The sequence below is a fragment of the Podarcis tiliguerta genome, assembly GCF_965153285.1.
Source record: "Podarcis tiliguerta genome assembly, chromosome: 5".
NCBI lineage: Eukaryota > Metazoa > Chordata > Lepidosauria > Squamata > Lacertidae > Podarcis > Podarcis tiliguerta.
In genome coordinates, this window is record NC_139538.1 from 49,579,722 (window position 1) to 49,603,884 (window position 24,163).

Consider the following 24,163-nt stretch of genomic DNA (forward strand, 5'->3'; position numbering starts at 1 on the left):
CAACCAGCTTATGTTAGCTTTCGCTGTTTCTTCTCAATTCCCATCTCCCAGAAAGAGAATCAATATGTGTGATGGGATGATGAGCTGCTTGTGCGTAAACTGCAAGTCCCTCAGAGTTTGATCAAGTTTTCAAACCTCTGCCTGTGACGGAGCCCCTCCAGCATGGCTGCGTCAATCGCTAGCAGAATCCGAAAGTGGTTGCTTTCGGAATCGTTTCCAACATAAAAGCTCCTTAACGGAAACACGTCTTCTGGACTCTCGGCGTGACAGTTTCCGGCGAGGAATGGGTGTCCCTATAGGAGGTCCTGAGACCTCCCCGCTGTTTTCGCTGGAAGCGTCTCTGAGCCATCCCTCCGACTCACCTTCCCTTGAAGTTCCTGCTCTCCCCCTGCTGGTTCCCTCTTCAGCTGCTGTGTCTCTCTCAACCTCAGTGAGCCTTTGCACCTCCTGTCCTTCCGATGGCAGTTCCCTGACAATATGGCTTCATAATGGGGCTGGAGTTATTACTTTATTTAGAAGATTGATATTTCCCTTTTTTCATAGTAGCTTCTGAGTTTTTAAAAATGTAATTATTAAATAGAATCACACTATTATTAATAAAACCGCTACTTTGATAATACAATAAGTGCCTTGTTATGCTTCATATATTTTGAGCTAGATTGCCATTTCTCAAGTTTTATCAAATCATCAAATCTTTCTGCACTATTAGATTTCTGTTCTTCCATCCATCTATCCATCCTTCCCCAGGCTAGAGACCTGTTAGGGCATTTCTTCCAGTTCTTGTTCTCACTGTACTGTCCGCTGCTTCTATACCCCGCCCCCCAGGAAAGCTGCTTCCTCCACTTTTAGTACCTTCATCCCCAGAATCACAGCGTCTCCTTGGCATCCCCTTGATGCAGGGAAAGATCACGATAATCAGAGGTAACTGAATCTGCAGCAGTCAGGGATTCTGCTCATCTCTGTTCATGCATCCTTCGCAATACAATATGACATCACCTCACTCTAATTTCACTCTGTTCAGATAGATAGACTTTCATTATGAAAATAAATAGCTGAAAATGAAAATTATGTGCTTTTGCGTTTGCTGTTAGTACAAGTCAGTCAGGCCTTGAACTTCATGATACGCTCACTGAGTCTGATTAGGCCTATTTAGGTGAGAGTGTGTGTTACAGCAACTGCTGCTTCACAAAGAGAGGTTGACCTCATAGCAAGTACTCTGCAGCTTTTATGTGCCCAGCATCACCTATTCTTTTGAGGCTCAGATCTTGAGATTCAAGCCGGTAGAGAAGAATTTGGGAGTTAAAAGGATGATACCTTGCAGATCATTGGGTGAATGTCAGTATATAAAGAAACAATATGTTTCAGTGTACTCAAGGTGCGTGGCATGCATGGGCATTTTAGTTACAGAACACACACCTTGAGTGATTTAGAAGACTGTTGTGGCCTCTGCATCATCAGCACTTGGGGAGCTTTTTATATATGCCAAAGGTAAAGGTAAACGGACCCCTGACAGTTAAGTCCAGTTGCAAATGACTCTGGTGTTGCTGCGCTCATCTTGCTTTACAGGCCAAGAGAGCTGGCGTTTGTCCGCTCTGCAGACAGTTTTTCTGGGTCATGTGGCCAGCATAACTAAGCCACTTCTGGCACAATGGAACACCGACACCAGAGCAGCGCATGGAAACGCCGTTTACCTTCCCGATGGAGCGGTACCTATTAATCTACTTTTTGCGGTGCTTTCGAACTGCTAGGTTGGCAGGAGCTGGGACCGAGCAACGGGAGCTCACCCCATCGCGGGGATTCAAACCACAGACCTTTTGATTGGCAAGCCCAAGGCTCAGTAGTTTAGACCACAGTGCCACCCGCGTCCCATACATATGCCGAAGGATGGTTCAAATGTTACTTCCTCCACATGTATGTTACCACCCATATGGCCTTTCCCACAAGCTATATAGGATCATTGTCTTACCGAATGTTAAGGATTTTTTTGTGGTGGTGTTTTTTTTTTTTGCAAACTTGCTCATGTGCTGGTATGTCCTCAATTTCCATAGACTTTATGCAAGGCCAGAATTCTATTTAATTGAGAGTGATGGCTGAGATAGTTGCTTATCTAATTCCCCCTAATTGTAATGTTTCTATAGCTGTCTAATAGAGTTTTATATTAACCATTGTTTCCTTGGTTCCAAGAATATTTGAAACATGCTTATCAATTTAAGTTGTCTTAGGAGAGAATCCTATCAGATACCTTAATATTTGTCATTTATAAGACATTGTTCGCTTACAACACATACAAAGCTGGGAGTACTGTAGTTTGAGCTGAGTTTCTACTGGCTTGTTTGAGATACAGCAGAATACTATTAGATTTTCATTGATTTCTGCTGGAGATAAATTATTTAAGGAATGGAGAAGTGTGCTTGGATACTGTCAGCACTTCATTTAGTCCATATATCAGGTGCTGAAACTTGACCTATTTTGTTATATGAACCTTCACTTGTGCAGTGCTGGGCTTTTTTGGTAATGTTTATAGTGGTTATATTCTGAGAACACTGGAATTTTTGTCCTTTCCATGTTTTTGAAAGCTCATGTTGTAGTGCACCTGCTACCTTGCTACTGCTTCGAGGAGATGTTTCTACTGCAAGTAATTTGTATATGAATCTAATAATACACATTATGCTTTTTGAAATTAATTGTTTTATATGTGTGTATGTCTATCTATACCTATATATATTTATACCTATATCTAACCTCAGCTAAAACCATATAGATCAGTTCATACAGTCAAATTCTCCTATACGGTGGTATCTCGAGCTACAAACCCCTCAGGTTACAAATGCTTCAGGTTACAAACTCTGCTAACCTGGAAGGGTTACCTCGAGTTGAGAACTTTGCCTCAGGATGAGAACGGAAATCGTGTCCTGGTGGCACAGCAGCAGCAACATGCTGAAGCATGTTATTATAGCTACAGTGTTTTCAGCTGCCATATTCACTGAAAAACCTACAGCCCAGTTTATATTCCACGAAGGCACATGTGTGACCAAGGAGGAGCCTGGAATGCTTGCATGCAGAAGATACTTACTGTGTGAAGTGGTTCTAAGTTTCATTGATTATATAAACTTGTAGCCATGTTTCTATTTTATGTAAGGAAATGCACATTCTGTATATTAACATAATACAGGAATGGGTTAAATGTTTTTGTCAATCTCTTACAGGCCTCCCATTATAATAATGGCCTTGTAAGAAGAATATTTGATTTACACATGATGATAGAATTATTGTTGCATAAAATTTAAAGTAACCTTGTATATAATGGCGAGATAAAAAAAAAATAGAAAAAGTATTTGGTTATTTCAAATAACTAGCCTTTTTATCACATCCAATAGAGTATGTGTAATTTTATCAATGGTAATTATTTGCAGCTTGTATAGGGATGGCTTTGAAGATTGGCATGCATATTTCAGAAAGAACTAAGCCAAGCGCTTTAAACCAGTGAGGCAGAGTAGCAAGTAAAGAAAAACATGATTGTGTTCTCGTTCTCTCTCTCTCTCTCTCTCTCTCTCTCTCTCTCTCTCTCTGTGTGTGTGTGTGTGTGTGTGTGTGTGTGTGTTGGGGTCCAAAATCTTGAGGGCAATAGCTATTGATTAGAACTTTCTATTGCATTTGTCCCAATAGAGAACTAGCACTACTATATTAATAACTGTTCCCACCACCTGTAAAATTGTACTGTCCAGAAGTTTAAATATAAAAAACACAGTGCTGTTTTATTTAAGAGAAGTAAAAAGAAAATACGTTTTAAGTTAAAGGGTTGCTATAGTTGTTGAGCGATTTTTCGATTGACTTGCTTAAGATCTACATTTCGCCTTTGAAATACCAGTAATGTCTCGGAAAGTCCAGACGTATGGCAGCCATAATTAACCTTACCTATTAAATCAGGGATGGGGAACCTGTGTCCCTCCAGATATTGCTGAGTTCCAACCTTTGCCATGGTCAAAACTGACTGAATGCCACAACTTTAGTAGTGTCCAGTGGAGTTACAACTTCTAACTCTTTAAAGCAGGTTAACCCTGCCAAGCTCCCCAGTTTGACAACCAAGGCCATTTCCCCCAGCTGGTGGGTGGTAGGACAGTGCTAAATCCTGCATTGGTTGTACAGCCAAGGCAACAGGTTTTAACACACACACACACACCCGGCATCAGCCAATAAGCAGGGGTTAAACTGCTCAGTTTGGCAGAATTCTATGCAGATGCCTGCTAAAACAAATATTTGTTCCTTTTAGCAGGAAATTCTGATGCAAACTCATTCCTTTTTCATGATGAGGTTTGCACTGAAATCTTGATTAAGTGATGTGCTTTCAAACAAATGAAGGGCTTGCTAAAAAGAAAGGTCCTGCCCACCTGTCCCGTCCAATGATCTAGCTGGTTTTTAATATATTCCTGTCTATTGAACCACGGACACTGTAATGAATTTCTATAGTATTCCATATTTTCCAGAACCATTTTTATGTTTTGCTTGCTGAGCTGCTTTGGTGTGTTGGTACCCACAATGAACCCTCAGAGGCAGGTTGGAAATTCATTACAAGTTTTCTTAAAGGAGTAATTCTGTTTTGATACTTTGCAATAGTCTTCTGTTTAAGTGACTTTTTTTATTTCATTAGTCGTTCACCGGCAGTACTAAACTTCTGTCAAAAATAATTGCTTATCTGTCTTTATTCATCCTTTGCGACTGCAGCTGTCTCAATGCAGCACTGATTTGACAGTCAACTTATCTTTTTTCTTTGCACCAGCTTCATGAGAACAGTATCTTTCTATTGCCTATATGTAATTGTTTAAATTTACCTTGGCCAGTAAAGTATCCTCAGGCAAATAAAAAGTAAAATACTATTCTATGGAAATATTTATGCTTGACCAACCAGACCATTTTTTCCAGCTTGTAAAGTAAATATTTTGAAGATTTTTTTTCCTCACACAAAAACAAATATTTACCATTTGCAGGCCGTTGTCAGTATAGTATAGTAAAAAATTCAATACTATGCACTTCTCAAAGTATTCTATGCTAATGCTATACATGGTGAGTCTCTTCTAAGGGTGCTGCCTTGTTGATTTCACCCATAGGAGCAATTACTTTTATATGGGAGTGGTGGGGAAATGAGACAGCATGCAGACAATATATGAGTTTATTTACTATAACTAAGGTTTCAAATAGGGTCACAAATGATACACTGGCGGTGTATTTTAATTTTTGCATTGGTAATTATTTTGGATTGATTACTTCCACATGCTCTATTGCTCTTGAAAATTATACAGAAGCTTCACATGCCTCAAAATACTGCTACCTGCCTCAGGAGAGGAACTTCAGCTTTCTTTAATGCTTTACAATGGTATCTTGTCATATTTCAGATATTATGCAAAGTGTTGATTTTGATTTATAAATTGTTTAGGTCCAATGCATATTTGGGCTTCCTATCACTTCAGCTCCTCCACTTAATCAGAAAATGTTGGGGTTTTTTAATTATACCAGCTGCCACCAGACTAAATCTTGAATCTTAACACCATCATTCTTTACAGCTTTATTGTTCCTCTGCTACCATTTATTTCACAGCTTTATTCATTTTACACATAGCATATCTAGGTATTGGCACGAAACAAAGAGATTAAGGATTCATACTTAAAAGTTCAAGACAAATAATGTATTAAATACGATTTATAATGTGTTTACTTACTTCATTCTTCATCAGTTGTCAGCCACTGCTGCCACTACATCTGTCTTCCTTCCGTCTCTTCTTATCCATGCTCATCTTCCTCATAGTGTTCCTAATGGAATTCCAAATGCACTTTGGCCATATAATTATGGATCAATTTGTTTGAAAGGGATGTGCACTAAATGACCATTGGTTGTATTTATATGCCACACTAAAGATGGTTTTAACATGACTTGCACAAGCGGGAATAAGTGGCATGCTTCCCTTTCTCTTTCTCCTTGCATGTGACTGAGACAAGGGTTTGGAAGTCTCTGTGTTTGGTTACTCATGGTTTTTGTTGTTGCATGGACCAACAGTTATAATTAACTGTGGTTAGTTTAAACCAAGCTGTCTTCAAACTTTGGTTTCTAATGGCTTGTTTAACTAACCATTGATAATATTAATTCTGAGTCTAAACCATAATTCTGAGTCTGGACAACATGGCAAGTAGGGGTTAACCAAAAGCAGAAGTGAGAGATTTTGAATGTCTCCCAGCCATATAGGAGGGTTTCTGTAACAGAGCCTAAGGCATACCGTGGTTGTTCCTGTTCATGTACATCACACTAAACCATATTTTAGCAGGACACATGATAATGGCCATTGAAGATAGGTCAATACTAAGACCACCCACCTTAGTTTATTCCACAATACACACTTTTTAAGGGGACTCGATTCATAGTAGACCTGTTCAGATATTTTTCACCTTTTAATATTATTTTATTATATTTTTATTGTTGCATTACAAGTCACTTTAGGGCAAGCAGCTGAGAAATATTAACAAGAGGAATGTAGGAAATATTTTTATGTCAATTAAGTTTGTGTTTTTGAAACACATTTTTACTGAAGTTAAATATATATTTATATATAGGTATGTTCTTAAGGAGAGGAAAATACATGGGCTTATGAGGCTAATTATTCCTGGTTTATTCTTTTGTAGGTTAACTGAACCTTCTGGATATTTAACAGATGGACCAATTAATTATAAATACAAAACTAAATGTACATGGTTAATTGAAGGATAGTAAGTATATATTTTGCATTAATGTCTTCTTGCAAACCAAGGCTGGGGATTTGGTGGCCCTCCAAATGTTGTTGGACTCCCATAAGTACCAGCCTGCCTGGCCAGTTGTAAAGGATGATGGGATTTGTAATTGAACAACATCTGGAGGACTGGTTCTCCAACACTGTAATAAACTAGGCTTTTAACTTCAGAGCATAGTGTTATGCAAAGAGTATTGTTCTGTGTAACATTTCCCCTTGATAAACAGTTACTAATGTTTGCTCTAAGGTTTCACTATCTCCTGGTGAATTTCTAAATCAGGACACAGCTTAATTTTGGAAACGGGAATAGGGAAGCTTTGCATTGAACGTTGAATCAGAAATGCATCATGGACCAGGAGGACTTAACACTAATGTTTGTTGCATGTCTGGGTCCAGCTTGAAGTATGGATGCCATGCCCGCCTCAGGCTTACCTTGCAGCAGAGGCTGGGTAGTCACCTGTCATGTTAAATTTATTTCAGTTCCCCACAGTTTCTGAAATAGATGCTGTGTTGGGTGTTGTGGGCAATTTCAACACAGTGGACAGTTTCCTAGACCAGGCTGCTGCCAGCATGCAATCCTGCAGCTAGAGAACAGGTGGTTGACAGAGCAAAACAGGTGTCAGTACCAGTGTGCCAGGCCAAGGATGCCAGGTACTGGTGCCAGCTCCATGCATATCCTTAATCTGCAAATGGCTTTTATTGATTTAGCTGCTTCTGAACCACAGTTAATGGATGTGTTGCACTTGAAATATACCATGCACTGAAATTAATATACTTAAAGATGAAAATTGCAATAACTGATTACTCATTTCTAATACTTTTGATTTCTGTTTTGCACATGCATTTCTCTAGCTTGTTCCAGCAATCCTAGACCTGGTTTAGTATGCCATGGTTTTATGGGAACAAGCCTTTTACCCCTACACTTCCTCTTCTCTCCCCATACATTCTCTGCTTGAAATTTGAACCTGGTTACCTGAGAGTAAGCCCCACTGATATCTGTGAGACTGACATTTGAATCGTCATGAATACAATTTTATTATTAGTTTCTTAAATAATAGTTTCCCATAACGGGGAAGCTATGGTTTTAGGTTTCTCCCTCAGCTATGGATTCATATCCACATTTGGAGGGGGTCTTTGAACCACAGCTAACCAGTTCATGGAAAACTGTGGTTTAAAAAACTAAAATAACTTTTCTGAAGCTAGGTGCAGAAAGTTGACAAAAAGAGAAATGGGAAGACGGACGTGCTGAGTTGCCCCCAACATGGGGCTGGGCTGTTGCACATGCATGATGTCACATACATGCTGCCCCCAACCTGGCCAGGCCAGCTTGGCCGAACAGTTCCCCACCCCCTCCATCACCAGCCACCTTTTTTTTGGTTCGCTGCCGCAAGGTCAAGGCCACCTCAGCAAGCCCTCCTCCTCCTCCTTGAGGCCCGTCAAGATCACCAAGCCCCTTCTCCCAGGCAGTCATGAAAGGGACGTGCTAGTACAAAGACACTTTCCTGGTAGGCGCCCTGGAAATCCTGAAAGGGACACGCCAGCGCGAAGACATTTCACGCTGGTATGTCCCTGGCGGAGATTGACAGAGCACTTTCCTGGGAGGCACCCTGGCTTGTCAAAGGGATGCGCCAGTGCAAAGATGCTTTGCCCTGGCACATTCTTTTGAGTAGTGCCATGGAATTGGGCGGTGGGTGGGCTCCTCCTTGATAATATGGGGGCTGGTCCCATGGCCCCCCCCCAATGGTGCCCCTGTGGGAGGACGACATACAGCTGCATAGCTTGTTCTCAGGTTGATAAACTCTGATTTACTTAAGATAGTGAACTAACAACATTTTCCTACATACTTACAAGTAAGATAGGTGTTTACTGTTAATCAGTATGTAAATATAATTTGAGGTTTATTGATTTGTTTTATGTATCTTTTATTTTTATGTTCTGAGTCATCCTAAGATTTACGGATGACGGACAGTATACAAATTTAATAAAAAATAATAATAACAGTAACACTGTACATACAAAACTGTTGCTTTCACGCACAATTATAAGTAAGAAGGCTTACAGTTGCATTTGAAAATTATACTTGCCTTTTTCATACTACTTTATTGCATCCTTATATTTATTTACATTGTATTATAAGCTACGCTATTTCTGAACAGGCTATTGCTAACGTTCTTGCTGTTTTTTTCTTCTCTTCTAGTCCTAATTCAGTTTTAAGACTAAGATTTAATCATTTTGCCACAGAATGTAGTTGGGACCATATGTATGTTTACGATGGAGATTCAATATATGCACCTTTAATAGCAGTATTTAGGTAAGTACTTTAGATTAATAGCTTGTATTACAATTTTATGAAAATCTTTTTGTGAATGGAAATTTAGCATTACAGTTTAAATTTGCTGTAGGACAGGTGGGTGTGGCTTGGCCAAAATGGCCTTGCAGGCCAAACGAGGAACACCACTGGGCCCAATTAGCCCAGGGGCTAGTGGTTCTCCACCACGGTTTGGCATGTTCAGTTTTTAATCAGTCCTTGAATGAACCCATGTTCTTAAAAGTTTACCACATTTGAGTTGTCTATTCATCCCATCCTGCACAGTTCTTCCAACCCTAAATATAATTATGAACATGGTTATTTTTATTGGTTTCAAGTCAGCTCAGTACATTTTGAAACAAACAGATTGAAACTAAAAGTTCCTTCACTGTTTTTCTATTCTTTCAACATGAACTTGGTTCCAAGCATTTCACACTTAATGTAGGAAAGAATAAATATTGCTTTCCACATACTTTAATTTATCATGCAATCTTTTCACACCAATAGCTATTTTCATATGAATTTTCCTAATATAGTATTTAAATTGCAGTGCATAGAAATCTGAGACAGGCTCTTTTAATTAAGAAAAAAGACACAGTCCCATTAAGAATGCATGGATTTCTGTATTTTTTACACTCTGCTTCAATCAGGGCAATGGAATGAAATTCTGGAATGTTTCCAAATTGTACTGAGCACCCACTGAATTATTCAAATTCTTATTTTTTTATTTGCGATGTTACTTGTTACGTTAACCTTTTCATGTTTAATCTTTTGCAGTGGTCTTATAGTTCCTGAAGTACGTGGAAATGAAACTGTACCTGAAGTTGTTACTACATCAGGATATGCATTGCTACACTTTTTTAGTGATGCTGCTTATAATCTAACAGGATTTAATATTTTTTACTCGTAAGTATCATTTTGTTGTTTATTAATCAGCAGAGATATATTTCTCTTAGTAGATAAGTTTTGGGGCTTACGATATTTAAAGACGTCTTATGGAAATTGGGAGTTTGGCAAAGAATGGGTTAGAATTCATACAAATTCATACAAAGATGCTCATGAGAAGAAATGCAATCAGAAAGGTTCTTTCAGGAACAACAATTAGTATAAATATTGTGTTCTTCCATGACTGAGTTGTTGATTTATGAGGCTGTGTGATAATTTATTGTGGAACAAATTAAATCAGGTAGAACAAAAGGATTTTAATATGATATGAACAAATCAGGTCAAGACATTGTATATTAGTAATGTTTGTAGACCTTGAGTAGATAAGACAGCTTGGCTGGAATGGCTCTTGGAGTGGGTCCCTTGGCCTAGGGTTGTGAAGGTATGCTACACCCAGTGCTAGGAAGTTAATGTGAGTGACCTCTTTACATCTGTCTGCAAGGGAAATACATTGCCAGGTGTATCATCCTATCCATGCCAGTCTCCCTAAGCATCTCATAGGAACACAGGTTAGAACTATTACACTGACCTTAGATGATGCTATTTACCAAGGGGTTAAATCAGGCATAGGCAAACTCGGCCCTCCAGATGTTTTGAGACTACAATTCCCATCATCCCTGACCACTAGTCTTGTTAGCTAGGGATGATGCGAGTTGTAGTCCCAAAACAGCTGGAGGGCTGAGTTTGCCTATGCCTGGGGTAAATTCTACTATACTATAGTATAGTGTGTGGGTAAATTCTTGGTAAACCAGTTATCTGCACCATCCTGTCAGGTTCTTAGGATAATTTTATCCATCTGTGGTAAAAATATTTAGTGCTTGCAGTCAGCAAGTGTTACCACCTGGTAAAAATACATCAGTGAGGCCAGGCTCTAATAAGTGGAGTTTTAGGACCCAGGGGAGTTGGCTGTCATCCCAAGTGGTCCAGAGACAAAAGCATGATCCCAAACAGCCAGAAATTGGATTTCAGAGAAGGCAAACAAAGTTCTGAAGGGTCAGAAGCAACGTAGGGCTGCATCTGAAGATGGTTTGGAAATTTCAGCTGATGCAAAATTTGATGCCAGGTTGCTCACCAGGGTAAGACAGTTGGAGGATATACCTACTGCATTGAATTTGGCCCAGAAAATAATTGGCAGCCAAAGTGCTGGTTTTAAATTATAAAGCCTTAAACGGCTCAGGATCAGAATACCTTAAGGACCGCCTCTCTCCATATGAACCTACCTGGACCCTGCAATCATCATCTGAGGCCCTTGTATATATGGCTCCTCCATGAGAGGTCTGGAGGGTAGCAACACGAGGACAGACCCTTTCTGCAGCGGCCTCCCGTTTGTGGAATGCTCTGGCCAGGGAAGTTCATCAGGCGCCTTTAGGCACCAGGCAAAAACATTTATCTTTAACCATGCCTTTGGCTGATTAATATCCTATACCCTTCTAAATGCGTTGCTGAGGGGATGAAGGGAGCAGAGTTATTGTTTTGTTCATGTATTTTTTATCTTGTGAACTACCCTGAGATCTATACATGAAGGGCAGTGTACCAATTCAGTAAATAAAATAAATAAGAAGCAGATAGATAATTAAAGACAAACAGAAGTAAAACCTAGCTAAATTCCTGCATCCTAGAGACAGGTTGGAGGGACTGAGGAGCAAGCTCTGGTCTTTACAGGGTACATTGTGCTGGGATTGGCCTTTGAGGTCTATTAATATAGGCTCAGGCTTGATAGTGTCCCTGAAGTCTATATGCAGCCCTGGTGTTGGAATAGATTTGTTCTTTTTACCAAACTGAGGAGTAAGATTACTCATATTAGTAAGATATTAATACTCTGGCTCTTTGCACATAACACATACATTATTTTATTCCTTTCATTCTTTGATCAATAAATATAATCATAATATTTTGAGGGACAGTGTAAGGCTAGCATTAAAATGTTATGACATTAAGAACTCATTGAATATTATAAATTTCCTGCATGGAAACCATCAAAAGAAAAATACTGCAAATAATTGTTTCACATGCAGTGAAGCTGAAACCCATGTCATGTTCGTTTTCAGCTGAAAGAAAAGTGTATTTTGCGTCCACTATTTTCTTGGCTTGACACTTGCTTATTCAGATTTGCCCCTCTAGGTCTAACTTTATAGCAGTATAATAAGATACTAGACTGGAAATATAAAAACATAACCTCTTGAATGACCTCTTGATATTTTGCTTATCATAGTATAATTTGTTTCTAATTCTGATTTTGCCGTTTGAATGGCTCATCAGATAGCTCCATTTGACTTCCGTGAGATAACACTGATGTAAGAAGTTTGAAGGTTACAGCTAGAAACCATTTTCTTATCGCTTTCATGAAATGATTTCCTCCCCAATTATATTAAAGTATAAATAAAGGCCTGAAAATCAGCGTGTCATTTCTCCATTTCCTTCCTTTCTTCTGATCTTCTTTATTACAGAATAAATTCATGTCCTAATAATTGCTCAGGGCATGGAAAGTGTACAACTAGTAGCTCCATTCCAAGCCAGGTGTATTGCGAATGTGACAAATACTGGAAGGGAGAATCCTGTGATATTCCTTACTGTAAAGCTAATTGTGGAAGTCCGGATCATGGCTACTGTGATTTGACTGGAGAGAAACTCTGTGTGTGCAATGACAGCTGGCAAGGTGAGTTGGAAAAATCTTTCCTGAAAGCTGCTGCCCTACTTGAAATGTCCAGAGCGTCTGTTATTTATTTCTTTTTCAAATTATTGCTACCTGCACTTAGGCGAGAACTCAGAATGACATCTTATTCATCCTCTGTCATTCAAATAAAGCAAGAGCCTCTGGATTAAGGACTTGTCCCTTAGCCTCAAGATGGATCAGGTTAAACATTTAAATAGATTTCCTACGGCTTGTTGCTTGAGCAATCCAACTTACTTTAACCTGGGACACCACCTATTTTATATGCAACTATTTTAATGGCACCTTTGGAATATATTAAGTACACCAGTTTTCTGTTTTTTCTTCCAACTAATAAACACACCAGTGGCTTTTAACATGCACTCTCTTCCCACATAATTAGGGTCATTTACTCATTGAGCATGTTTATGCAAATTCCCTACCATAGAGTATCACTTAATTGACAGGTGTCCTTCAGCCATATTTTATTTACAGGGATAATGCCTTAGCCATTATCTCTTGGACTCTTTGATACTGTTTGAAGCCTGAGTTTATGTGTAACTATGAACAGTCAGGAAATGTCATGGTAAGCAGAAGCTCCCAGGCTGTGGAGCAGTAGCTGCATTTGACAGCTGAACCTACTTAACTCCAATGTTAGGAGCTAATATTTTGATGTTGAAATGATATGAAGGTAGTGGTTGGGAAACCATCTCTTAAGACACTTTCACTTGATCTCGAAGATTGAATGTTAGTTGTTACAATCACAAATATTTCCTTCTGTGTGCGGTGCTCAAGAGAGTGGCAGCTATCTAGCTAGGTGTGCTTGGATGAAATAGATTATCTAGACTGAATTCATTCTGGGTTTAGGTTGGCGTTTGGAAACCTTGATGTATAACTTTGGATGTTATCAAGCATGATACCTTGTTAGGCCTGCCTTGCAGGTCTGGGTTGGAAGCCATGGTGATACAGTGGTTGCGCTTGTTACCTGTAGGGATGGTTTCAAAAAGCAGTGTTGGGGGATTTCTGCTTCAGCCAGTAGACTTGAGTTTTTGAGTTCCTGCAGAGTTCCATCTTATCCTTCAGGTTCTTTAACATCAAGATGAAGTTGCTGGGTGAGGTTATTGGGGCATTTGGAAATGGGTGTTATTAGTCTCCTTGTCAGCTGTATCAGGTGAAGCTGTGAAGGTGCTGAACTGCTATCTGGGCTTGGTAATAAACCTTTTAGTACAGGGTATAAAGAGAATATTTAGTACTATACTGTGTTTTTCTGAGCAATTGTGACATCTGGTGGATACTTTGGAATGAGCATCTAGTATAGGAAACAGAATTATGAAAGAAAATAAAATTAGTATTCAGGCACCTTCTAAAAAGTTCGTTTAAAAGCAAAAAATATTTCTGATATGGTAGCTCAGTATTCACTGTAATATTGTCCATTCAAGGTTTTTGTATAGGTAGTTAGTAATCCCTAGCTTACTATATCTAACATGCATTAGAATAGCAATACTAAAGATGGGATATACAGAAAGAATAGAAAGAAATGTAGCTTTTTGCTTTTCAGCCATCCTCTGCATGTCCTCCCCTATCTGTACTCAAAAAAACAGCAAAAAGCTTGCGGATAAGAAATCCAAATACTTGCACTCAAGTATTTGTAGTGCTTTCCCTACTACTGTCTCTGAATTCCATAGGAGCAACTCAGACCATAAAATTATATTCACTTCATATAGTAGATTGACCATAATTAATACCACATATTGTCAATCTTTTCTCCTTTTCTTTTCTTTTTTTGACCCTTGGGTACATTTGGTATTCTGGGAGTATGCAATGGGACAATACTATCTATACTCCCTCCCTCTCTCAGATTTCTCCCTCTTCCTTCCAGCTTCTCCCATGTCAATTTTTATGTACATTTCAGATCTGAACTGCTGATCTAAACCTTGAAAAGCACACAGAGCTGAAAAAGGATGTGGGCAAGAGTGGTATTCTTCCAACTCCTCCCTTCTGATCTATATATTTTCCAAGGGGAAAAAAAGTAACCATCCTCAAGACAAAGGGAGTAGTGGATGGTGGGGGTGGGAAGTGGAGCTCAGAGGCTTTGCAGATACCAGAGCGACATTATAAAAGCTTGCTGGTCTAGGCCATTCTAGTCTAGAATCCTTTTCTTCCTGTGGTCCACTGGATGCCTATGGGAAGTCTGAGCAGGAATGTCCTTAAGAGCACCACTACACCCATAGTAACCATAATGTCAACTTTGGAGCTAGGCAATTTACAAAGACTACAAGCTATTAGGTGTGTCATCTGTAGTTCCCTTCTTTTGTACTGAATTTTGTGATGGGTGTACAGACTCCATCTGCTATTCCCTAGGCTCTAGGTTCAAAAACTGCTGTAGGGTCAAGTGCTAATGTTTCATTGGAATATTTAAATTTTATTGGATTGTGATTGTATAGGAAATGATGTTGTGATTGACTAGAAATCTGCATGTATTAAGAATTCTGCTTTTTCAGGCCCTGTGTTATCATAAAATAAAATAGTGGTCAGAAACCTCTGGCCTCACAGACCAAAGTAGGCCATTTTCACCAAAGCACAACTACCTGCCTTACAGCTGATATCATACATAATTGCAGTTTTAGGGCTGGTAAACACAGGGGTCCTTAAAGTACTCTTCTGGTTTTTCCTTGGTAAGCAGGGCTTGCTCACAGCACTAACTACCTCCATTAAATCAGTCTGTTTTCAGGCATAGTTGGGATTCTGACTGCTTCTGCAATTGGACACTTTTCCTTTGCAAACAGTTTTGCTATTCAGCAGAGGAAAAATGTCCATTTGCAGGTGTAGTTTGAATTCAAATCTCACGTACAAATAGCAAAAGCCAGGTTTGCTATCTGTATTTATCAACTAATTTGCGCTGACAGTATGCTGCTTTGAAGTGGCCCATGGAGCCATTCTTTCTGGTTCTTGGAAGGAAAAATATTTCCCATCCCTGGCATGAAATCGTGACACAGCTGAGGGGATCTCCTTTTACATTCATCTCACCATTCTTTAGTTGGCCTGTGAAGATAAGGAGCTGTCCAAAGTACTGGAACGTGAAAATTACTTTTAACACAGACACACACCTATATAGCTATATGCATTCTTAGCTCTAATGGTCTCTGAAGTTAAGTATGAAACCGGGGTAACTAATTTTTAACTTCAGACACTGGTTGTTTTAAATGTAGTACTCTGTGCTCAGATTCAAAAAGTAATTTTAGAAAGTAGAGAGGGAGGGGGAGGCAGGAGCTATGACTTGTATGGGAAGAGTTAGTAAAGTTGATGCTGTAGTTGAACCAGTGTTTTAGTTTGGTATAAGGCAGTTTCTTATGTCCCCAAAGGAGAAGGAAGTTGGCAGAAAACACTTCCTACTATGTGAATAGAAAGAGTAACTTAGGAGTCAGGCTGAAGTCTCTAGGAATTATTTATTTTAGATGACACATCAGGAGGACAAGCAGGATATAATTTATCACAGCAGTTTACAGAAAACAAAACAAAACAATGGAATCAATAAAATAAAATTATTAAACAACACCAGAACAGCAGAAACCCCCCCCCCCCACAAAGTCAAGACAGTAAAAATTGTCAAAGATGATAGGTTCAGTTTAGCATATGGGTCAGGTTCATTATGGCTGTTTTGCCCTACTGCAGTGTTATTCTCAAGAGCATCACCCCCCCCCCCCCGTTGACATGACTGGATTAGAGCATGTAGTGAACATGCTCTCATAATTTTGCCATTGGAACTAAATAGATCAGTGGCTATTTTGGTAGTTGACAAGGTTTACAATAAAAATAAAGTATTATTTATTCCTGGTTTTGATATTTTCTTATTTGGTATAATGAAGTTAATTTACAAACTTTGTATTAGCAAAATACTACTATGGTTTCAGTTTGTGTTTGAAAATCTATTACAAGATGTATGCATTGCTTATATAGATATCTCTGGTGTAAAGCAATTCTGTAGTATAAATCTCAAATATATTTTTGCCAGTATCACGACGTTGACATCCTTCTCCTCACTACCCACCTTTATTTCAAGGAGCCAAGATGGTATACATGGTTCTCATCCTCATTTTAGCCTCACAACAACCCTGTTAAGTAGTATGTTAGACTAAGAGATGGTGACTGGCCAAATGTCACACAGTGAGTTTCATGGCTGTGTGGGGATTTGTGGGGCTGTGTCGGGATTTAAACCCTGGCATGACATGTCCTAGTCTGACGCTTGATAACATAGTGGTTCCCAACCGGGGACCTGGGGACCTGAGGAGTCCACATAATGCACCCAGGAGGTCCGTGGCACCATTCACATAACTAAATCTATCATAAGAGATATTAAAATTTTCAAAATTGGAGGGTCCATGGCGTAGCGTTTGAAAAACGGGGGGTTTATATTACTTAGATAATTGGGAACCACTGCTGTAACACACTACATCAGTACCGACTCCTCTGGTTTTTTCCCTGCTATGGAAGAAAAAACTGTAAAAGCTATAGCAGTTTAATGATACACCGTTTGTTGAAATATGCTACAAAAGTATATATAAAAGTAGTGAGCTTAGATTTTATGTGGATAGCTTTCTGTTTCTGCAGAGGCAAGGCTGAGATATCAAATGAAAGATTTCTCAAACACATAGACTTTCCTCCCAAAGAAGTGTAGAACTAGGGGTCAAATGGCTAAATCCGTTTCTGGAAAACTTCATAAGACACCACATTTCTAGCATCTACAGGAAAGTGTGAAGTAACAAAAAGCCAGCTTGTAAAAGTCAGATTGCCTACAGCTCCCACTTGTCAGTCTTTACCTGTAGGTGAATTTCAAAGAAAGCAGATCTGTTGTTTGTTTCACCTTCAGCTATAAGTGGGCATGGTGACATATTCAGTTCAAAGTGCTCACATTCTGAAGGTAAGTGACATTTAGTGGGAGAATGGAAGGAAATCATCTTTTCTCTTTTCCCTTTCATCCTTTAGTTCTTATTTGCCCTATTGTTCTCTCTAAACTATATTTGTTGTCCTGTATTTGAACAAGAGTTATGCTTGCAGCACTCAAAATTGCTTCATCAAGAACAGAAGTTATACATGTCCTAGGAAAACATCAGGTAAAATAATCCTGAAATAAATTTTAGTAGCCTCTTTTAGGCATTTTTGTTGATGTAGGTTTTTGAATGGCTTCTAGGCATTTCCCATGAGGTGTCCAACTAATGTAACAATTCACTTAATACAAAAGCCTGCTCATTTCTGTAGTTTGGACCACCAGCTACACATGTAGAGAAACCAAGGATCCAAGCAAATTATTTAGGTGCACCCAGGCACTTTCTTGGGCACACAGAACTAGCTGTATGATTGTTTTGATCCCAGCTAGGTGTTTTCCAGCATGAGAACAATCAGCAGCAAGGTAGAGCCTTTAAGGAGTTTATCCTTCTAACACATGACACACAGCAGAAATCTCTGGTGTTTTATCCTAATGATGCCAGCCACCAAGAAATACCTGCTGCTTAATCACCCTCCGGTACGTAGAGGGCATGCCCTAAAACTCAAGAGAGAGCAGCAAGCACATGTAGATTAAAACTATTGCAGGTAAAGGTGCAATCAGCTGCATCACACAGATGTACAGGCTCCAGGAAATGAAAAGCCAAGCTGTTCATAAATGCCTGGCACATATGTTATTTAATAATACTGTTACTCTTGTACAGCCAGTGGGTTTTCTGGCAGTACCAAATATATTGTTCTTAAAACTACAACACATAAATGATTTTTAGAAATGGACAACAATTGCTAAAGAGTTAGTTGATTATCTGGGGCCAAACTATGCATTGGTGTTAGTAAAAAACATGATGGAGCCAACCAGATGCACAGTTTGCATCTGGGCAGTCTGCACAACTTAACTCTGCTCATTTCGCCTTTATGCTGTCCACTATGTGAGGCTGCAGACACTACAGGGATTAGAGATATTGCAGCACTGGTGGTGAATAGATTCCTAGTGCACCATGAACAACTCTTTTACAGAAAATGCCTCTCATTCTAACCAGTTACAATATCTATTTCCATTTAAGTCTTGGGATGCACACACAGGAGCAGTTTAAAGTGGATTCATTGCACCCCATGGGTTCATGGGCTTTCCTTTTTTGTGTCATCTCCATTCAAGTAATAATAATAATAATAATATTATAATAATTTATTATTTATACATCAAACATTAAAAACGTCCCTAAACAGAGCTGCCTGTTTCCTTGACATCTGATGGGAGGGCGTTCCACAGGGCAGGCACCACCACCTAGAAGGCCCTCTAGTAGCCTACACTTTCCCCCCTTTAAATTTGTTTTTCTTGATTGGTGGAGTGTGGATGCATTAAATCACACTGTGTTTTGTTTTGTTTTGTTACATATATGGCAATGTTTTGGTGGGTGCTGTTACCACAACTCCCAGTTCTGCTTGCTCAGTGCCTGAGCACAGCCTAGCTATTCTGTTTTCTTCCGCTCAAATGAAAGAACATAGTGTGTCCAGTGCCACTGGTTGTTGCTGGAGGCAATTTTTCACCATTGTTTTTAAATTTTTAAAAACAATTTCACATTCTTAAAACAGCTTAAAACAGCTTAAAACAGCTGTGCAGACCTGCTCTTGTCGAAAATGGCTGCATTAAAATAAAAATAGGATTAGTCCTCACAGCTAATAGTAGGCAGGAAAGGAAAAGGGGCAAGAAAAATAAAAAACACTTTCTATAATCCCACTTGCGGTTTTTCTCCAACCAACACAATGACTTTTTACGTTGGGCGGGGGAAGAGTCAGGAGATCTGTTGTTCCTCTACCTCCCTCACCATTCTTTGTCCTCAGCAAGGCATTTCTCAATGAGCTGCTGGCTCTCTACCTGGTGTGGTCAGGCATGGTGTGTGTATGTTTCTCTCTGTGTGTAAATTTCATGTATTTCAGTTTTTGTTTTTATTTTTAAATCGGCCCTTTTGTCTACTATGAAACATAATTGAAAATTTAACTGTGGTGATTGTTCATAATTGTGCTATTCCATGGGCCTTAAAAAAAGAAAGAAAAATGTTTGCATGCATAGGTAAACAAAATCCTGTTTGCATACCCACAACAGACTTCAGGTTTCCTGAACTTCCAGAGGTCATGGAAATAGTAATTGAGAGATGGGACTACATCACACAGTGTAAATGCATCTCATTAAGCACTGCCTGCTTGGATCTGTGGATGGGAAATACTGAGATAGATTTTAATTGAAAGAGCTCATGTGTGAATAAAAGTGAACAAAAACACACATGGAAAAACTGGATCTATGTAACCCATAAACATATCAACACCCTGTTGTGTACACAACCTTTTACTCTACTTGATATATTTTAATTCACATATATTTCAGTGAATTTTCCCCAAACAAAACATGATTTTATTTTTTTCAGATAAATGGTAAAGTTCAATATTTTTCACAATTACTCTAAATGTTGTATGCCATGTCAAAGTATCAGATACTGGCATTATGTGTGTCTTGAATATTTTTATGACTTGCTTATTAAAAATTTGTTACACAAAAAAGTAAAAACGTGTTTATTTAAAATTGGTATGTTTCAGTGCTTTGTATATATTTTACCACTTGGTGTCACTGTTTTTCCAAAAATACCCCTTCCATAAGTTAAAACTAATACACATTTGGTTTTAAACATATTTTAAAAAAGTAAGGGGACAACTTGCAATTTTAAAAACCAGGATATAATTTGTAAACAAAAGAATGTAATTGGTCTGTTAAGAATAATTGCTTACATGTTGATTCATGTAACTGTTGGTTGTGTGTATAGCTCAATAACTTCTTTAAATAAATAAAATGCTTGTTGTTGCTGAAATGTGACAGCTATAACTAATAGTAGTCTTAAATCTGATTGAAGAACTTAGATTGTGTTTAGGGTTCTGATGAGATGAAGATTTGATCTATTCACTATCCTTTATTAAAGTAGAAATATAGGTATGATCTAAGATTATGAACTGAATTGATTTCATATCTATGTCAAAGGCAGATCCATTAACTTGTAATGGTCTTAGGATAGTGTTTGGGTGGCAGAACCGTTTTAATAGTGTGATGTCAGATTTCATCTATAAATATTATTATTATTATCTATTATTATTAACCTAAATGAGTAGCAAGTGTATTTGAAGTAATTTCAAATGTGTCCCCACAAGTTATACCGAAGTTTCTGTTCAATTCTCAGCAAGCTAATGAATTTTAGTTTATAGCCAAATCTTTTAAAGTTTGTTCAGATTTTCTTTTAGAACAAAGACTAATATGCCCAAAGACATTGAAAAAGAAGTATTTTGCTGGGGGAAACCCCCCCCCCCTAAATAAATGGGACTGTTTCATTTTTGCTTGTCATCATACCTAACCTTTTTTTAAAGAAAGCATATAAACTTCACACTACTATATTCCTAAAAGTCTGGTCCTATGTAAACCTTTGTTTAAAAATCATACGGCTTTCTGCAATGACTGTCCACTTATCTTTATCTCTTTACATTATTTATCTCTCTTCCCTCTCTACCCAACTACTAAAACTATTTTTCAATATTTTACTTTTGTATGGATGGTTCTTCAGTGAATCTAGAGTAGTTTCTACAATGGACATTGGTTTTGTCAGCATAGTTTTTCCATCTAACCTTCACATAATTTTAACACTTTTGCCTAGGAGGCTGTACAGCTCAGGTGTAACTATTTCTCCCCATTATTATTATTTTTTTAAATACACAGGTCCTGATTGTTCTTTGAATGTTCCTTCAACGGAGTCATACTGGATTCTACCTAATGTGAAGCCATTTAGTCCATCTGTAAGCCGGGCTTCGCATAAAGCAGTTCTACATGGAAAGTTTATGTGGGTGATTGGTGGATATGCATTTAACTACAGCACATTCCAAATGATATTAAAGTAAGTAATTTCCTTGGCCTTTCATTACTGTTTTGTGTGAATTTATTGTTACTTAATAAATAGCATTTACCCTATACACCACCCACACCAGCGTAAATCATCCTAAACTTTAGGGTTGTCTTGTCCGAAGGATTCTAAACTTTGTAGCATTACTCCTGGACATTTTGCTGCTCAGGAAAATGAGGGAGTATGTTCTAGCATACATATTATGGTTTTCACACTGATAACTTTCAAATAGACTAGGAATCGAGATGAAGACATTGTCTGTTGAAAAGAAAACTGCTGTGAGAACATTTTTGCTACTTGTATTATCTGTTTTATACAAAGGGAATTAAGTTCCATTAACCCCAGCCTCTGGTTATTGTCCTCTTGAATTATAGTTCATTATTTCACCTTAGTAATATTCTTAGAGTTAAATGAAGTGAAATATAGCCGATCAAGTGGCTCATAGAATTCAAAATACCATCTTATGCTTAGAATACATCTGTATTTTTAATATTTTAAAATTAGTTTTCAACTATAACCCCAATAATAGCCCAACTATAACAATTAATTCCCAAATTATATAGTTATGATGACTAAACTGAAAATAATAATTTTGTTTCCAAAATTTATATACTTAGAATTCCCTTGGTTGACACATTTATTTATTTATATTTATTTTTACCCTTTTTAGTTATAATTTGGAAAGCAGCATCTGGAATGTAGTACCGGTATTGAAAGGACCTCTTCAGAGATATGGACACACTATTGCTTTATATCAGGTTTGGCTCATCTAGGGTAATATTTAACTTTATAAATTTCTGAGCTTTTGAACACCTGTATTGAAGTTATTTCATAACCATGCTTTAAACTCCATTCTTTACGGACAATTAATCTTTTTTGGTCTATGTGGTCTTGTCAGTTCATTCTTTGAATGTCCTATTCATTTTGGTAGTTTCCTACACACTTCAGAATTCTGAGTAAAGAATTATTTTATCCTATTTTGCAGTAAATCACCATATTGTAAAAACCAGACGAAAACGAACCTTAGGTTATGAATTAAGCTTTTATGTCCCAAACTGTTGCTGCCTGCCTTCAACTTGTGAGCTGAGCCCAAACCCAGTCTGCTGACCTTTAATTGAGAACATAAAACTGTATTTCAGATAGCTGCAATTGTACTGTTTCCAGCACATCAGTTGGGGTAAGGGGATCATTCCCAACAGTGACTAGCCATGCATGGAAATACAGAACAATTTGGTTTTGAAGCTCCACTTGGACTATGACTTCAAAGTTGTATGTTTTGCATTTGTGATTTACACTGGTTGAGCCGAAGAGCTAGTTTCTAACATTTCTGCTTTCTTCTTGGCTGTGTAGTAGTTAAGGTTGTAAAGTGGGCATCTATTTGGTAGGTACAGATCTGAACTTGATCCTGTTTTTGAATATCAAACAAAAGCTTCCAGAAAATAGGAAGAATGATCACAAGGCTGTGGAAGGATAAATTAGATGATTATTTATAAAGCACTTTTCAAATTATTGTTCCATCCTGCAGATATTTAATTTGATTGCTGTAGTTTAGGTTGTAATGTTATGCAGGAATAACTGATCATCTTAAGTGACAGTTCGTTTAAAAACGTTTTAGACTGTGATCCTAAAACTACTGTCACAGCAAAAACAACATTTATTTCAATAAAACTTGCCTGTATGGTGCTTTGAGACTCAGGGTATTAATTTCATTCCTTTGCTATTCATCAGTACAAGGTCTGCTGAGCACAGTGGAAGGAAGAGAAAATTATCTAATTGATAAGTTTGTCTCCCTGTATTAATTTGGTGTCTCTGTGCAGTTTCCACACAATGATTCTGAGAGTCGCTGACATTCTGCGAAACTCATCTTCCCATCCCCACCCCCACTCCCTGTCTTTCATTTTGTTTAAGGAAACCAAGAGATGCAGAGGTAGGAATATTTATTGGATGGCTCCTGGTTTAATATCATTTTTGGAGTTTTAGGCCAGTCACTTATCTCTCTCTCTCTCTCTCTCTCTCTCTCTCTCTCTCTCTCTCTCTCTCTGTGTGTGTGTGTGTGTGTGTATTCTGAAGTGCTTGTAATCCAGACATGATATTCATGTGGCAGTTGTGTCTATTTAAGGACACTATTTAAATCTGTACCTGATTATTGTGTCTATAACTGAAGTGGATATGTTCTGCTCTGAGTACTGCCCTTCACTCAAAGCAGGCAGCATACTTAAAAGCCAGGCTCCTGATGGAAACGTAGGTGAGAAAAGAAGTGGTTAATGAAACGGTGCCAGGATGGTCATGGAAAACTTTACAGGACAGAAGAAGTTGAATGGGCTTGGCTTCAGTGAGAGGCAGGAGTAGACTCAGGCCTGCTTAGAGTCAGAATTGCTAAACAATGTGACAAGAGTAATAGGAAGGCTGAGAAACAGGGTAGCTGAGAAAACAGCAGGTGGTGCAGGCACCATGAATTAAAAGAAGAGAGTGGCAAAGCAGAATATGGGCCTGTGGCCAGTAGAGGCTGTATACATGGATTATAGGAAGGAAGTGGTCAGGCAAGGAATGAT

At 38.4% G+C, this 24,163-nt stretch overlaps 1 protein-coding gene across 2 annotated transcripts in view; it reads left to right on the forward strand.

Moving 5' to 3' along the window:
- ATRNL1 (attractin like 1) overlaps positions 1–24,163 on the forward strand; it is a 475,922-nt gene that overhangs the window by 46,162 nt on the left and 405,597 nt on the right. For both annotated transcript variants that reach the window (XM_083441068.1, XM_083441069.1), the window contains exons 2-7: positions 6,669–6,752; positions 8,970–9,083; positions 9,858–9,986; positions 12,473–12,681; positions 21,431–21,605; positions 22,282–22,369. In XM_083441068.1, coding sequence (XP_083297194.1) covers positions 6,669–6,752; positions 8,970–9,083; positions 9,858–9,986; positions 12,473–12,681; positions 21,431–21,605; positions 22,282–22,369 — 799 coding nt within the window. The remainder of the gene's footprint in view (positions 1–6,668; positions 6,753–8,969; positions 9,084–9,857; positions 9,987–12,472; positions 12,682–21,430; positions 21,606–22,281; positions 22,370–24,163) is intronic.